This window comes from Leopardus geoffroyi, chromosome B2 (assembly GCF_018350155.1).
Source record: "Leopardus geoffroyi isolate Oge1 chromosome B2, O.geoffroyi_Oge1_pat1.0, whole genome shotgun sequence".
Lineage (NCBI taxonomy): Eukaryota > Metazoa > Chordata > Mammalia > Carnivora > Felidae > Leopardus > Leopardus geoffroyi.
In genome coordinates, this window is record NC_059332.1 from 30802300 (window position 1) to 30815235 (window position 12936).

Consider the following 12936-nt stretch of genomic DNA (forward strand, 5'->3'; position numbering starts at 1 on the left):
AGGAGGGCGGCGCCCAGCGGGCAGTCCGGGAACCTGCCGGCCGCGGCCGAGGGCGCCCCGCCTCTTCTCGGGGCCTCATTCCCTCCGCAAAGAAGAGGGAGTCAAGCTGGAGGGCCCGTAGGGTCCTCTAGCGCTGAGAACTCCTCTGTATAGAAAACTCCTATTTGCTGAATCAGCCAGTTAAGAATTCAGTTAATTCCCAGTTACAACTCTCCACAATAAAAATTGTCACTTATGTTAAACCTCTATAGATATTCAGGAAGCGTGTAGTGATTTGGCTGGGTTGAGGCGGCATGATAGAGCAGCATCAAACGCATGTTGGGGTCTCATTAACTGTCAGGTTAACAGAAGGACAGAGATGGAAGGGCAGCAAGTACTCGTTGTGGGTATAAGCAGAAGACCACGGTAGGCAGGGGCAAGTTCAAGAAACATGGTGTAGCCAGGTGAGGTATTACATGGTTTACGCCAAGAAGAGGGGCAGACAATGCTGGGAAGTTGGGTTGGATTCTTGGCTGAGGTGATGAGAGTAGCAGGGCTTGAATGCAACATCCCTTTCCCACCCTCCAGGCTCCTTCCCCAAACACACACAGAACTAGAACTCAAATGTGCATCATAAGTTTATTCCCGATGCGGGACAGATTCCTTCCATCCCCAAAACGAATCACATGGTGCCCTGGAGAAATCTAGGAGATTCTTCCACCAGAATCTAGGAGATTCTTCCCACTCCAGGGAAGGAGTGAGAAGGACAGATGCTGAGGACAAGGCAGACTTTGCAGTTCCCCAGCCTACTTATCCTCCCCTCCTCAACAGAGGAGAGCTGCTCCACACTATTTCCTCTCATCCACTCATCGCTGAAATAATAATAGGAAAAAAAAAAAAAAGGCTCCACTATTTAAAAAAAAAAAGACAACAAACCCTCAATATGGGGAGGGAGGGGTCCTGGCTGGGACTTGAGGTTAAAGGTCACCAATAGAAGAGGGACAGGGAGGAGAAGGAACCATCACTGTTTCTGCTGCAGGGCCTCCTTCCTTGCTGCGTCCTGTAGCAACTGTGTGTCGACCTCATCTGCCGGCAACTGCACATAGCGGACCACTGAGCCCCGGATGAAGCAGTTCTTCACTGATAACTAGACCAAGATAGACAAATGTGAAAACACCCTTAAAAATATCTGCTATACACCCGGGAGCATCCTGCTTCTGTTTCCTCTTCACCATCGCCAACTCACCATGTGAGGGTATTTCTCAGGGTCTGTGACACTGATGTCAGTTAGTTTGATGTTGAGATACTAAGAAAAGAAGATGAATAGCATCATCAGCTCTAGAGAAAACATGCAAGTACCCAGCACCGAAACTCTCCCCTCTCCTTCCCCAAGACCCAATTCTAGGCTCCTACGATATCTCACCTGATCCACAGAATGGAGGGTTCCACAGATGCTGCCGGGGGAGATGGAGGAGAGAACCAAATCAGTTTAAACCAAAATAAACAGAGATGTCTTCAGAGCATGGATAAGAACATGGTTGGGGGAAGTCAAGGACTTAAGGAAGCCAGAAAACGTAGAACCAAAAGGGGGCATTCCTAAACCCAGGAGCAAAAAAGACAATGCTTTTACTGCAATATGTTATTTTACTTATTTAGTTTTTAAATGTTTATTTATTTTTGAGAGAGAGAGAGAACGTGAGTGCATGAGCAGGGGAGGGGCAGAGAGAGAGGAAGACACATAATCTGAAGCAAGCTCCAGGCTTTGAGCTGTCAGCACAGAGCCTGACTCGAGGCTTGAACTCATGAACTGTGGAATCATGACCTGAGCCAAAGTCAGACACTTAATCGACTGAGCTACCCAGGTACCCATGCAATGTGTTATTTTAGATCTCATGTCTCCTCTCCTAAAACCAACTCTTTTAAATTTTTTTTTTTTATTTTTGAGAGAGAGAGACAGAGTGTGAGCAGGGGAGGAGCAGACAGAGAGGGAGACACAGAATCCGAAAAAGGGTCTAGGCTCCAAGCTGTCAGCACAGAGCCCGACACGGAGCTTGAACTCACAAACTGCAAGATCATGACCTGAGCCAAAGTTGGCACTTAACCGACTGAGCCACCCAGGCGCCCCCAAACCAACTCACTCTTAACAGCTACCATTAAACAACTGTCATGCACTAGACCTGTATTCCACATATTTGCAGTCTTTCTAGCCACTTTGCAAGATAGCCATTACCCTCTAGGGACTCAGAGATTGTGTAAGGTGCCCAAGTTTAGGACAAACAGGGACTTGAATCCAGGTCTGTCTGATTCCCCAAGCCATCAGCTATTTTCAAACATTTCTTGCCTTGGAACCAGAGCCCCATAGGTTAAGTAGACAAAATAGCTTAACATTGTTCTTGATGCAGGCACAGGGATGTCCTGTCCCTTCCTCAATCCCTGGGCCCTCTGAAATGTGAATGAGGAATGCTATCAGAACACCAGTACTCCAAGTCATGCTACCTCTCTTTCCCAACCTCTTTAATTTCTGTCAATGGCTTCAACAGTCTTACAACCTCAAATCCTGAGTAGTACTTCACCATCCTCCATGACCCATGTCCCCATCATTTGATGACATTTTTCTAACATTTCCGTAATTCTCTTTCCAATTTGACTTCTACAAACCAAGGTCTAATTACACCTCAATCCAGGTCAGCTTCCATCCTGGCCGCCCCGCATGTCATCACAATTCTATGTTCCTTAGGACTGTGGTTCTCAAACACTGATGTGTGCTCAAAGGTTTCTTAAGTCTGTGACAAAAGAAACACAGGTTGGGGCGCCTGGGTGGCTCAGTCAGTTAAGCGTCTGACTTCAGCTCACGATCTCACTGCTTGTGAGTTCGAGCCCTGAGTCGGGCTCTGTGCTGACAGCTCAAAGCCTGGAGCTTGCTTCAGATTCTGTGTCTCCCTCTCTCTCTGCCCCTCTCCTGTTCACGCTCTGCCTGTTGTTTAATAAACAAACATTAAAAACAAAACACAAGTTAATACAGCGTGTGTTGAGTGTGTATGTAGTGTGCTAAAGATTACCAATATTCTTCCCTAAGAATAACTCTTTAATTGCCCTTACTTTCTGGTATGAACAAAAATTTTTAATAAAAATGATTATAATAAATGGTAATTTTAGAAATGTCCTTGCCAAAAATAAATTGGCAGTTCTCTGTGGACCCCAATTTTTGTTAAATTCTAAGTCTCTGAAATCCAGAGACATACTGCCTCAGTGGTGGCTTCCCCACATCCCTGACTGCTGAAAAGCCTTTGAGAGCACCCTACTACCATCTGCAACAGCGAAGTAACTTTCAGGAATTGTGTAAGGTGGTGTCATTTCATTCAGTCCTTTAACAGTATCTGGCAGAAAAATAGTATGACATCAAGCATGAGAGAAACAAGCTCTTCCCCCAACCCAATGGACTACTTTCAAATCTTGTAAATCCCTGTCGTAGGGCATGTAGAAGACCCAGGAAGGAGAGAAGAGGAAAACCAATCATCTCACAGAATTGCCTAGGGTGGTTTTGGCTTCCACACTTGTCTCTCTATATGGCCCCAACCTGTATACCATCAATACCATATGCATCACTAGTGCCATAAATGGGAATCTCTGATCTAAAAGGCAAGTCTAGGGTGCCTAGCTCACTCAATCGGAAGAGCACGCAACTCTTGATCTCGAAGTTATGAATTCAAGCCCCACATTGGGTGTAGAGACTACTTTAAAAAATAAAATCTTAAAAATAAATAAGGCAAGTCCCTCTCTTCATCATTCCTTACGACATCAACGTTTCCCCAACTAAGAAATTATTTCACAAAGAAACATGGAAGATATTGTTGGGGGTGGGGAATACACTGATTCAAAGTTTCTAAAAGAGGGACGCTTGGCTGTCTCAGTAGAGCGTGTGACTCTTGACCTTGGGGTTGTGGGGTTGAGTCCCACACTGCGTGTAGAGATCACTTAAAAATAAAATCTTAAAAAAATTTGAGGGGCACCTGGGGTGCTCAGTTGGTTGAACGTCTGACTTCGGCTCAGGTCACAATCTCGCAGTTCGTGAGCTCAAGCCCCACATCAGGCTTGCTGCTGTCAGCCTGTCAGCACAGAGGCTGCTTTGGATCCTCTGTCCCCCTCTCTCTGCGCCTCCCCTGCTTGTGCTCTCCCCAAAATAAATAAATATTAAAAAAAAAAAGTTGGGTATTAAGGAGGGCACTTGTGATGAGCACTGGTTGTATGTTAAGTGATGAATCACTAAATTCTACACCTGAAGCGAATATTACACTGTATGTTAGCTGGAATTTAAATAAAAACTTGGAAAATGAAGTTAAAAAAATAAAGTTTCTAAAGGAGAGTCAGGTAATAAGTAATGATACTTTAAATATACACTTCATTCAAAGGATTTTTTTTCCTAAAGAAAGAGATGGGAACAAAGATGCATGCATGAGGATGTCCAGGGCAGCATGATTTATAAAAACAAGGGACTGGAAACAGCCTAAATGTGCAACAGCAAAGTCGGTTAAAGTAGTTCCAGCCAGCGAATAAAAATGCCATACAGACATTAAGAATGTTAAAGATCAACTTTATTGACATGGAAAATATCCACAACATACTGTCAGATGAAAAGCAAGTTTCACAACTGCATAAAGAATATGACCCTTTTTTTCAAGTTTTTATTTAAACTCTAGTTAACATATAGTGTAATATTAGTTTCAGGTGTAGAATTTAGTGGCTCAACACTTACATACAACACACAGTGTTCATCACAAGTGCCCTCCTTAATATCCCTCACTCATCTAGTCCACTCCCTGCCCACCTCCCCTCCAGTGATCCTCAATTTATTCTCTATAGTTAAGAATCTACGGGGCGCCTGGGTGGCGTAGTCGGTTAAGCGTCCGACTTCAGCCAGGTCACGTTCTAGCGGTCCGTGAGTTTGAGCCCCGCATCAGGCTCTGGGCTGATGGCTCGGAGCCTGGAGCCTGTTTCCGATTGTGTGTCTCCCTCTCTCTCTCTCTGCCCCTCCCCCGTTCATACTCTGTCTCTCTCTGTCCCAAAAATAAATAAACGTTGAAAAAAAAATTTTTTTTTGAAAAAAAAAAAGAATCTATTTTCTGGTTTGCCTCTTTCCCACTGCCTATGTTCATTTGTTTTGTTTCTTAAATTCTACATATGAGTGAAATCATATGGTATTTGTCATGCTCTGTTTTTAATTTAAGGGAGCGTGCATGCACGTGTGCACACACCAGACAGAACTGGACTTCAGTTCTGTGTCATTCACTAACTGTGTAGACTTGAGCAAGTTTCTTAACATGTATGTCTATGCTTCAGTTTCCTCATGTGTAAGACAGCAACAATAGTATATGTCATATGGACATGTTATGAGAATTAAATAAATTCATACATACAAAGTATTCAGAATAGTGCTTAGTTGATAAAAGGTTCTCAAATGTTAGCTATTTTGCTTTCTTTCGGCACACAGCTATTAAGCACCTACTATATACCAGGCCTATGCTAAATACACAATGGTGAGCTGAGGTTCTGGCCCTGTAGGAAGGACAGGACATAAACCATAAACATTTCGATGAAACCACAATTTGAGAAGCACCCACTAGGAAGAAAATTAGACTATATGACAGACTTTATATGGCTAGACGGACCAGGAAAAAAGTGTCTCCAAGGATACAGCATTTACTCCAAGTCCTGAACAGTAATTAGGAACTAATGATACAAGGGGGTAGAGGATGTAAAAGCAGCATAGGCATAAGGGATTGCATTGGTCTTTGGCTTACCCTTTACATTTTCTTTAACAAAAGGAAGATTGTGCCATATATACTATTCTGCAACAGCTCTCCATATCAATGCATCGTATTCCTCTGTGACAGCTGTATAATATGGAAGTACCACAACTCAATCAACCCATTCCCTGTAGACAGCTATTTGTTTCCAATTTGGGGCTATTGAAAGTAAAACCACAAACCTCTTTGCACATACATCTTTACCTGTGGCACTGATTCGTACATTTCTGTAAGCTGGGTCAAAGGAGTCTATGATTTAGTCAGAAAAAAACAAAACTATGTTCGTTTCGCAAAGAAGGAAAAAATGTTATTGATGCCTGCGCTGCCCTCTTTCTAGTACTTTAAACTTAAGGCACTGGTCATTTATTTCTTCTGTAGCTCTCCCACTGTGCCCAGCCCTCAAATACTTGTCAAAGAGGTTCCAGAGCCCTGCATATCTTCGCCCCCTACAGAATGGGTACCTACCTCAGGTCATTCTTGAGTTCCACGACCACATCCTTGCCCACGAGGGACTTGAAAAAGGAATAGAAGAGCTATTGGGCGAGAGGGGGAAAACCATCATATGGGAAGGCACACAGTAGGGAGGAGTGCTCCTTTGCCAGTATCCCCAAATACTGGTATTGGGATCCCCACCACATCTCTGGCAAGTTCTCAAAACTTCACAGGAAAGAATACTGATAGGGATGACCGCCTGAAGCGCAAATGATTCTGCACCCTTCACTGAGCCCCTGGCTGAAAGCCCCAGAGAGACGCTCTGCCCTGCACTCCTCGGGCTCTCCGGGTGCGTCTCTCAATCCCCCACCTCTCCTGGGGCCCTGCCCACTCGCCCCAGTGAACAGAATTGTACAAAGTATCCCATTCGCACCCTCCCAAAGCCTCCTGAGGTCTCGCTTTTTCCCTCCCCTTGTTTCCAACTCTCTCCCGCGTTTGTTTTGTTTCCCTCATAAGTTTAAAAAAAAAAAAAAAAAGAAAGAAAGAAAAGAAGGAAAATCCCCATTTGCTCCCAGGTGTCTTCCCCCGCACCCCAGAATTTGAGGCGTGAGAACTAAGGATGGAGGCAAGACCCCTGGGCCCAACTCCGACCCCGCGGGTCAAAGCCTAGACGCCACCCCGACTACTATCCGCCGGCACGCCCGCGCTCCGCCCGGGCGCCCCCTTGTGACGTCACGGTACCTACCATGGTGCTCAAGCCGCTGCCGGCCGGGCCGGGAAAGCGAGAGCCGGGAACCGCGGGACTGGGGCCAGACGGCAACCGAGACGCTAGCCCGCGCGTGGGAATGGGCGGGGTCGCGCAGGCGCCACGAGAAGCTCGGAGGAAACTCCGAGCAAGCACTACGGCACGCGGCAGGGTCGCACCGCCGGGAGCGCTAGCAGGGGAGAGCCGAGGGGGCGCTTGAGCCAGGAAAGGGGCGGGTCTTCCTGCCTTTCCACTTCCTCCCGAGTGGCGGGCTTCCAAACACGCAGGCGCGGGCCCCAGCTGTTTGAAGAGGTACACCGCCTCTTAGAGGTTTTTTTCACTGACAGTGCCATCCACAGCACGATTGCTAACACCTTACATTCTGCTGACAACTGTGGAGGAATTTGCGAAAACTCCTGATTTGTACACTTTTCTATATCTGTCACACTTCGATAAAAACTTTAGAAAATAACATGGTGCAGAACCCCCGAAATCAGGAGCCTGAGCACTCCTTCATTCTATCAAAGGCTCCCAGTAACATATTTCTCCCAAGGACCCAATCTCAGTCCATATTTCTCAGACCCTTTTGCCTGTAAAGGACTGAGTAAAACCAAACAGAAACTTGCTCAGGGCTAGAAATTCCCATTGTAACATTTCACTTAAAACACAAAGGGACACAAGTGCTGTTACACATACTTCTATGCTCCTGTCCCCAAGGGTTTTATAGATATGGGATATGACACAATAGGTGAAAATATTTTTCAATAAGACTACAAATCCTCCATTTCTCATCTTGCACAAAAGTACCCATTTGTCAGCACTTTGTTGTAGAAATGTTTTCTGCATGTAAAAGATGTAATAATCGACTCTGAATACACAGATCTTGGATCTTCTGACCCCACTATAAGTATCATAAGGATATCAAGCAGAAGTTTGTCCCCACCCCCCGCCCCCCAGCTGAACCCTAAGCACCTAAACCACTCTATCACTGAGTACAAGCATAGCAACTGCTCTACCTGGAGCTAAAGGAGGCTGATGATCAAAAGTTATTTTCCTGCTTCAGGGACGCCTGGGTGTCTCAGTTGGTTAAGCATCTGACTCTTGATTTCAGCTCAAGTCATGATCTCACAGTTCCTGGGTTCGCACCCTGCATAAGGCTCTGCGCTAATGGCACAGTGTGGAGCCTACTTGGGATTCTCTCTCTTCTCTTCTCTCTCTCTCTCTGCCTCTCCCTGTGGTCGCTCACTCTCAGAGTGAATAAATAAATAAACTTTACAAAAAGCTATTTTCCCTCTTAAAACAATTAGCTCATGAAAATTCAAATACTTTCCACTTACCAGTTTAATGATTCACAATGAGCTCACAATCAGACCACACACACTCTCTCTTCATTGATTCTTCTTTTCCTATTTTCAAGGTACAGTAACAGTCTAAAGATACCAGAAGAGGGGCACCTATCTAGCTCAGCAGGAAGAACATGTGACTCTTCATCTTGGGGTCATGAGTTCAAGCTTCACGTTGGAGGTAAAGATGACCTAAATGCACTTAAATATATTTTAAAAAATAAAAATAGGGGCGCCTGGGTGGCGCAGTCGGTTAAGCGTCCGACTTCAGCCAGGTCACGATCTCGCGGTCCATGAGTTCGAGCCCCGCGTCAGGCTCTGGGCTGATGGCTCAGAGCCTGGAGCCTGTTTCTGATTCTGTGTCTCCCTCTCTCTCTGCCCCTCCCCCGTTCATGCTCTGTCTCTCTCTGTCCCAAAAATAAACGTTGAAAAAAAATTTTTTTTAAATAAAAATAAAAATAAACTTTAAAAAGGTAAAAAAATAAAGATACCAGAAAAAATTTTTGTTTTAGGAACAAATTTACTGAGTGACAAATAACCATCCACACAGGAAGAAGAAAGTTGGGAAGGTTGGAAATAAATAACAGACATTCAAATTCATCAAATGGCTCAAAGAGGGGCCTAGTTTTCCTAAGAGTCAGAAACAGGGATTGTGAAAAGGTGGTATACAAGACTCTTTTGTCAGAATCTGAAAGGGATGGTAACAGGTTCAGGTCCAGTCAATTCAAGAATCATAACAATGTTTGAAGATGAGGGGAACAAAATTCACCTTAGAGGCACCCTAGAGCCCTCCAGCTCCAGATAAGATTAATCTACTTCTTCGATGGTGGGGCCTGTGGCAGCCCTTCCAGGAGTATACCCTGTCCCACAGGTAGGCCCAGCACATCCTCCCTGGTAGAGTTTGGTGATGACTGGGTTACACACCTGCTCCAATTCCTTTCTCTTGTGATCAAACTCTTCTTTCTCAGCCAGTTGATTGGCCTCCAGCCACGAAAGGACCTCATTGCATTTATCCAGTATTTTCTTTTTATCAGACTCACTAATCTTGCCCTTCAAGCCCTCATCACTCACAGCACTCTTCATGTTAAAAGCATAAGATTCTAAGGCATTTTTTGCAGCGATTTTCTCTCTTTGGACCTCATCCTCAGCTTTGTACTTCTCAGCATCCAGGACCATGCGTTCAATCTCCTCCTTGCTCAGCCGGCCCTTGTCGTTGGTGATGGTGATCTTGTTGGCCTTTCCCGTGCTCTTGTCCACGGCTGTTACATTGAGAATACCGTTGGCATCGATGTCAAAGGTCACTTCAATCTGAGGCACTCCCCTGGGTGCAGGAGGGATTCCAGTCAGGTCAAAGCGCCCCAGCAGGTTGTTGTCTCGGGTCATGGCCCTCTCGCCCTCATACACCTGGATCAATACCCCTGGCTGGTTATCTGAATAGGTGGTGAAGATCTGCGTCTGCTTGGTGGGGATGGTAGAGTTGCGCTTGATCAGGACAGTCATCACACCCCCGGCTGTTTCCAACCCTAGGGACAAGGGAGCCACATCCAGCAAAAGCAGGTCCTGTACCTTTTCAGATTTGTCCCCCATCAAAATGGCTGCCTGTACAGCAGCCCCATAGGCCACTGCCTCATCTGGATTGATGCTCTTATTGAGATCATGACCATTAAAGTAGTCCTGTAGCAGCCTCTGAACCTTAGGGATACGGGTGGAGCCCCCTACTAAAACAATGTCATGGATCTTAGCCTTATCCATCTTGGCATCCCGAAGAGCCTTCTCCACAGGTTCCAACGTGCCTCTAAACAGGTCTGCACACAACTCTTCAAATCGGGCTCTGGTGATGGACGTGTAGAAGTCGACGCCTTCATAAAGTGAATCAATTTCCAAGTTGGCCTGGGTGCTGGACGACAGGGTCCTCTTGGCCCGCTCGCAGGCGGTGCGCAGCCGCCTCACGGCTCGCTTGTTCTGGATGATGTCCTTCTTGTACTTCCTCTTGAATTCCTCCACAAAGTGGCTCACAAGCCTGTTGTCAAAGTCCTCTCCACCAAGGTGGGTGTCCCCAGCTGTGGCCTTTACTTCAAAGATTCCATCATCTATGGTCAGGATGGACACATCAAATGTTCCTCCACCCAGGTCAAAGATCAAGACATGTCGCTCTCCCTGACCTGCTTTATCTAAGCCATATGCAATGGCAGCAGCTGTGGGTTCATTGATAATTCTTAGCACATTCAGACCCGCAATCACACCTGCATCCTTGGTGGCTTGACGCTGAGAATCATTGAAATAAGCTGGCACAGTTATCACAGCATTGGTGACAGGATGGCCCAAAAAGGCCTCAGCAGTCTCCTTCATCTTTGTCAGTACCATAGAAGAGATTTCCTCAGGATAGAAAGCTTTTTTCTCCCCTTTGTAGGACACTGTTACCTTGGGCTTGCCTCCTTCATTGATTACTTGAAAAGGCCAGTGTTTCATATCTGCCTGCACTACAGGATCATTAAATTTCCTGCCAATCAGACGTTTGGCGTCAAAGACAGTGTTCTGGGGATTCATGGCTACCTGGTTCTTGGCCGCATCCCCAATGAGCCGTTCCGTGTCGGTGAAGGCCACATAGCTGGGGGTGGTGCGGTTGCCCTGGTCATTGGCGATGATCTCTACCTTACCGTGCTGGAACACCCCCACGCATGAGTAGGTGGTGCCCAGGTCGATGCCAATGGCCATTCCCTTAGCAGCAGCCATGGTCTTCCGAGGCCTGAGAAGAAAAAAATGAGATAAAGTTTTGGCAGAGTGCTTTTTTTTTTTTTTTTAACTTTATTACTTTTTTAATTTAGAGAGACAGATGGAGAACACGAACGAGCAAGGGAGAGGGGCAGAGGAACAGAGAGAGAACCTTAAACAGGATTCACGTTCAGCATGGAACTCAACACAGGATTGATCCCACAATCCTGAGATCATGACTTGAGCTGAAAAAAGAGTTGGATGCTCAAGGGAGTGAGCCATCCAGGCACCCTTATTACTTTCCATTGTACTAAAATACACATAATGTGAAATTTACCATCCTAACCATTTTTTAAGTGTACTGTTTAGCAGTAAGTTCATTCACATTGCTGGCCAAACAACCTCCAAAAATCTTTTTATCTTTCAAAACTGAAATTCTATATTCACTAAACAAACCTCCATTCCCCTTCTCTCTCCAGCCCCTGACAACAACTATTCTATTTTCTGTCTCTATGAATTTGATTACTCTAGTTCTTCATAATAATACAATTATACAGTAATTTCTTTTTGTAACTGTTTTTTTTTTTCACTTAGCAAGATATCCTCAAAAGTTCAAGTATGTGTTACAGCATGTGTCAGAGTTTACTTAAGCCTGAATAATATTAATTATATATATATATAGGGGCATTGTATATGGGGCACATTTTGTATATTCATTCCTTCCTTGGACACTTGGGCTGCTTCTACCTTATGGCTATTGTGAATAGTGCTGTCATAAACTCCATGAACAAGTTTATTGCTAGTGTACAACTATTCCAGTCTCTTCTCTCACGGAGAGTGCTTTTTGGACTAAAGTATTCTTAGCGAATTGGAAGTAAGAGGGAGGACAGTTGGCATATATTCTGTTTAATTTTCACAGAGTGTAACTTCATTGTCCTGTTTCTTTATCTGTGATATTTTATTCTGAGATTGTAACTGTCTCCTGCTGAACTAAGATTATCTTATGTTCTGGTCCCTTCACCAGACATTAATCTCCATCTTTCCGTTTAGCTACCTTCCACAACTCCTTTACCCTCCATTAGGCATTAGTTGGCATACTATTGGGCTAGTCTGAAAATGGCTACTAGGAACCTAATCTAACCCTCACAAACTTTCTCAGACGAGATAGAGCGTGACAAGCAATCTCTCCAATCTTCTCTGGAATAAAACTATCTTAAGACATTAACAGATCAGCTCCTCCACTTCTTTCCAGCAGTTCTGACAAATCCCACCCACCCTGACTCCTTACCAAAGGATTCCCCCTTCCCTGATTAGTCAATGCACCCCACAGATTGAAACTACAGAACTTTCCAGCACTTTCTCAAACATGGATCTACTAGTCTTGCCTATTGTCATTCCATTTCAATCAGAGCCCTCCTGGCTCACCTATTGTTCCGCCGCCTTCGATCCAGTTTAATAATGTTCCAACTGCGGAGCCCCTGTGCGTGGGGGGCTCCTTTAACATCCAAACGGCGCAGCCGGTGTTCCCCCACCCCCCACCCGCCCCGCCCTACAACTTTGAGCGGACTCCGGACCTACCATCCCCTACCATCCCGATTCCTAAATAGCCCATGAGGTCAGAGGCAGCACCCCCATTGTAACGCGTCTGGGGAGCCAGCGTCAACATACCCGCCCCCGCCCTGCCTCCGGCCCTGCCAGCCCCTCCCACCTCCTCCCACCTCCTCGCGCCGACCCCCGCCCTCCTCGAAGCTTTGCAAGCCCAGCAAGCCCCAGAAGAGTCTGGAGAGTTCTGGGAGGGGCGGCACCCAGAGCGCTGATTGGTCCCAGAAAGCCTGGAGGCAGGACGCGATGCGAAACCGCTGGAATATTCCCGGCCTGGCAGCCCCGCAGAGCTCCGTGATTGGCTGAGGACAGAAAAGGT

The 12936-nt window shown here is 45.8% G+C and overlaps 2 protein-coding genes across 3 annotated transcripts; both read right to left on the bottom strand.

Annotated features, from left to right (window-relative positions):
* Positions 1-604: 604 nt before the first annotated feature.
* LSM2 (LSM2 homolog, U6 small nuclear RNA and mRNA degradation associated) lies at positions 605-7204 on the bottom strand. Its single transcript, XM_045497742.1, has 5 exons — positions 6961-7204; positions 6249-6316; positions 1403-1433; positions 1226-1285; positions 605-1126 (listed from the first exon to the last, which is right to left on the bottom strand). The coding sequence occupies exons 1-5, from the start codon at positions 6961-6963 to the stop codon at positions 1001-1003; spliced, it is 288 nt and encodes a 95-aa protein (XP_045353698.1). The 5' UTR covers positions 6964-7204; the 3' UTR covers positions 605-1000.
* Positions 7205-8803: 1599 nt separating this feature from the next.
* Positions 8804-12717, bottom strand: LOC123608159 (heat shock 70 kDa protein 1-like). Of its 2 annotated transcripts, none has more exons than XM_045497739.1 (2): positions 12441-12717; positions 8804-11049 (listed from the first exon to the last, which is right to left on the bottom strand). In XM_045497739.1, exon 2 carries the CDS (start codon positions 11034-11036, stop codon positions 9111-9113), a length of 1926 nt encoding a protein of 641 aa, XP_045353695.1. In that variant the 5' UTR covers positions 11037-11049; positions 12441-12717; the 3' UTR covers positions 8804-9110. The 2 variants fall into 2 exon arrangements, with proteins under 2 accessions (XP_045353695.1, XP_045353694.1); XM_045497738.1 differs by having other exon boundaries at positions 12594-12662.
* Positions 12718-12936: the final 219 nt, after the last annotated feature.

Bases quoted from the DNA above. Each gene is read 5' to 3' on its own strand.
- LSM2 (XM_045497742.1), bottom strand. The intron at 1,286-1,402 runs GTGAGATATCGT...TTCTTTTCTTAG, and splicing joins CCCTCCATTCTGTGGATCAG to TATCTCAACATCAAACTAAC. The intron at 1,127-1,225 runs GTGAGTTGGCGA...ATCTTGGTCTAG, and splicing joins CTGAGAAATACCCTCACATG to TTATCAGTGAAGAACTGCTT.
- LOC123608159 (XM_045497739.1), bottom strand. From the start codon at position 11,036: ATGGCTGCTGCTAAGGGAATGGCCATTGGCATCGACCTGGGCACCACC.